We start from the raw sequence: 3,831 nt of genomic DNA on the forward strand, positions 1-3,831 counted from the left end.
GCATTTGGGCGGCGGGCCCTTCACTCGCTCCGGGTCTTCGGCGGCATTTTGGCAGTGGGTCCTTCAGTGCCGCCGAAGACACCTGGAGCGAGTGAAGGGCCCGCCGCCGAAGTGCCGCTGAAGACCCGGAGCGCCGCTGGGTGAGTAAAAGCGCCGCAGCGGGTGGCTCCTTTTTTTTTTGATCGCTCCGCCTGTTCCCTCCACCTGGCTACACCACTGGTGTTGTGTGAAGACATTTTTCCTTTTATTTGTTTTAACATGGCTTGTGTGGTCACAGTGCAGCTCTCCCAGCGCTCCTAAAAACCCCACCTCCACGAGGGGCGCAGCTCCCAGCGCTGGGGCACTCTCTACACTGGCACTGCAACTTGCTGTGCTCAGGGGGGTGTTTTTTCACACCTCTGAGTGAGAAAGGTGCAGCGCTGTAAATTGCCAGTGTAGACCAGCCCTAAGACAAATTAGATGCCTGCAAGCCCCCAGGGCCTGATGAAATGCATCCTAGAACACTCAAGGAGCTGACTGAGGAGATATCTGAGCCATTAGCGATTATCTTTGAGAAGTCATGGAAGACGGGAGAGATTCCAGAAGACTGGAAAAGGGCAAATCTAGTGCCTATCTATAAAAAGGGAAATAAGGACAACCCGAGGAATTACAGATCAGTCAGCTTAACTTCTGTACCTGGAAAGATAATGGAGCAAATAATTAAGCAATCAATTTGCAAACATCTACAAGATAATAAGGTGATAAGTAGCAGTCAGCCTGGATATGTCAAAAACAAATCGTGTCAAACCAACTTGATAGCTTTCTTTGACAGGGTAACAAGCCTTGTAGATGGGGGGAAGCAGTAGACGTGGTATATCTTGACTTTAGTAAGGCTTTTGATACAGTGTCGCATGACCTTCTCATAAACAAACTAGGGAAATGCAACCTAGCTGGAGCTACTATAAGGTGGGTGCAAAACTGGTTAGAAAATCCCTCCCAGAGAGTAGTTATCAGTGGTTCACAGTCATGCTGGAAGGGCATAATGAGTGGGGTCCTGACAGGATCAGTTCTGTTCAATATCTTCGTCAATGATTTAAATAATGGTACAGTGAGTACACTTATAAAGTTGGCGGACGATACCAAGCTGGGAGGGGTTGCAAGTGCTTTGGAGGACAGGATTGCAATTCAAAATGATCTGGACAAACTGGAGAAATGGTCTGAAGTACATAGGATGATATTCAATAAGGACAAAAGCAAAGTATTCCACTCAGGAAGGAACCATCAATTGCACACATACAAAATGAGAAGTGACTAGGGCTGTTAAGTAATCGTGATTAATTGCACAATTAAAAAAATGAATTGTGATTAATCATGCGATTAATCGCGCTGTTAAACAATAATAGTATACAATTTATTTAAATATTTTTGGATGTTTTCTACATTTTCAAATGTATTAATTTCAATTACAACACAAAATACAAAGTGTACAATGCTCACTTTATATTTTTTTTAATTACAAATATTTGCACTGTAAAAAACAAAAAAATAGTATTTTTCAGTTCACCTCATACACGTACTGTAGTGCAATCTCTTTATCATGAAAGTTGAACTTACAAATGTAGAATTATGTACAAAAAAACCTGCATTCAAAAATAAAACAATGTAAAACCTACAAGTCCATTCCGTCCTACTTCAGGCAATCGCGCAGACAAACAAGTTTGTTTACATTTGCAGGAGATAATGCTGCCCTCTTCTTATTTACAATGTCACCTGAAAGTGAGAACAGACGTTCTCATGGTACTGTTGTAGCTGGCGTCGCAAGATATTTACGTGCCAGATCCGCTAAAGATTCATGTGTCCCTTCATGCTTCAACCACTATTCCAGGGGACGTGTGTCCATGGTGATGATGGGTTCTGCTCAATAACAATCCAAAGCAAAGCAGACTGATGCATGCTCATTTTCATCATCTGAGTCAGATGCCACCGGCAGAAGGTTGACTATTTCTTTTGTTTATCATTTTTAAAATGCAAATATTTGTAATACAAAATAATATCAAGTGAGCTCTGTACACTTTGTATTCTGTGTTTTAATAGAAATCAATATATTCAAAAATGTAGAAAAAGATCCAACAATATTTAATAAATTTTAGTTGGTATTCTATTGTTTAACAGTGCGATTAATCACAATTTTTTAAATCGTGATTAATTTTTTTTAGTTGAGTTAACTGTGATTAATTGACAGCCCTAGAAATGACTACCTAGGAAGGAGTACTGCGGAAAGGGATCTGGGGTCATAGTGGATGACAAGCTAAAAATGAGTGAACAGTGTAATGCTGTTGCAAAAAAAACTAACATCATTCTGGGATGTATTAGCAGGCGTGTTGTAAGCAAGACACGAGAAGTCATTCTTCCGCTCTACTCCGCGCTGATTAGGCCTCAACTGGGAGTATAGTGTCCAGTTCTGGGTGCCACATGTCAGGAAAGATGTGGACAAATTGGAGAGAATCCAGAGAAGAGCAACAAAAAATATTAAAGGTCTAGAGAACATGACTATGAGGGAAGATTGAAAAAATTAGGTTTGTTTTGTCTGGAAAAGAGAAGACTGAGCATAAGAGGGGCAAATACATGTAGCTTGCTAATTATGTATGGTAATGATGGCAAATTTTGGCCAATCATAGAGCGACTGATTATCATAAGCAACTGCATATAATGCTTTGGTGTAAGTGTTTTCTTGGTTCTTGCTGACTTATGGGCTCGAACCCAATTGCAATTGAAATAAAGGGATCGCCCCTCCCGGGGCTCCTTGCTTGGCGAGCTGTGTCCGTCTCTCCTTATTCCTCAGCTGGAACGGACAGAAATTTCTATGACAAGATCATCCCCTCCATAAACTTATCAAGCTTAGTCTTGAAGCCAGATATGTCTTTTGCCCCCACTGCTCCCCTTGGAAGGCTGTTCCAGAACTTCACTCCTCGAATGATTAGAAACCTTCATCTAATTTCAAGTCTAAACTTCCTAATGTCCTGTTTATATCCAGTTTAACTCCCCGGGGCTGTCTCTCCTCAGAGTCACTACGTGGCCTGCATGGCAGCCATCCTGAACCAGATGGACGAGGCCCATTACAGCTCCTACATCCAGGCCTTCTCAGCCCGGACCGACCTGATGGTGAGTCGCCCGCTCAGCCTGTGCTCTCCAGGGCCCGACCCGGCAGCTCTCGGGGCTGTCGCCCGTCGTGGTGCTGGCGTAGCACTCCCCCAGGCTGGACAGCCCCTGCCCCCGTACTGTCCCAGACACTCCCCAGCTGCTCCGCATCCCTTCCCATGGGCTTCGGGCAGGGGTCTCCCACACCCAGACGAGCAGTGCCCAGCTGGCAGGCTGGCTGGACGAGCAGACAAGCAGTGCCCAGCTGGACACAGCTAGCCCAAGCCAGGCTGCAGCGGGAGGCACTGGCCAGGCTCGCCTTGGTGCGTCTATGGGAGGGTGTCACGTAGGGCCCTCGGGGGGCGAAGGCCAGCAGCTCCCAGAGCATCCCCAGCTGGCATGGGCTTGGGCATTAGTTCTAGGAGCAGCTCTGCAGCAGAGGGGACGGGATGGGATGAGGGGCTGCGGAGCCGGAGCAGGCGGGGGGGGTTTGAAGGGAGGAGACTGGGACAGACACCCGGGGGAGAGAGGGGGGGCTTAAGGGGTGGTGTCGGGTGTGTCAGTGGGGGCAGGACATGGGCCTGGCCAAATCCGAGCCTGAGCCACAAAGCTGAATAGCTGGGGGCGGGGCTTGGTGCTTTTCTGCGCTCGCCTCCACCCTCACTAGTGCCCCCCAGCGCCAGCCCCCCCCAGACGTTGCTAGGAGACGGGGGC

At 46.8% G+C, this 3,831-nt stretch overlaps 1 protein-coding gene across 1 annotated transcript in view; it reads left to right on the forward strand.

Annotated features, from left to right (window-relative positions):
- The window catches only part of LOC117878454 (dedicator of cytokinesis protein 2-like), a gene marked incomplete in the record, with an annotated part of 325,642 nt that overhangs the window by 259,862 nt on the left and 61,949 nt on the right, over positions 1-3,831 (forward strand). Inside the window, 1 exon segment of the mRNA XM_034772650.1 lies at positions 3,043-3,141. Coding sequence (XP_034628541.1) covers positions 3,043-3,141 — 99 coding nt within the window.

Source organism: Trachemys scripta, chromosome 5 (assembly GCF_013100865.1).
Source record: "Trachemys scripta elegans isolate TJP31775 chromosome 5, CAS_Tse_1.0, whole genome shotgun sequence".
NCBI lineage: Eukaryota > Metazoa > Chordata > Testudines > Emydidae > Trachemys > Trachemys scripta.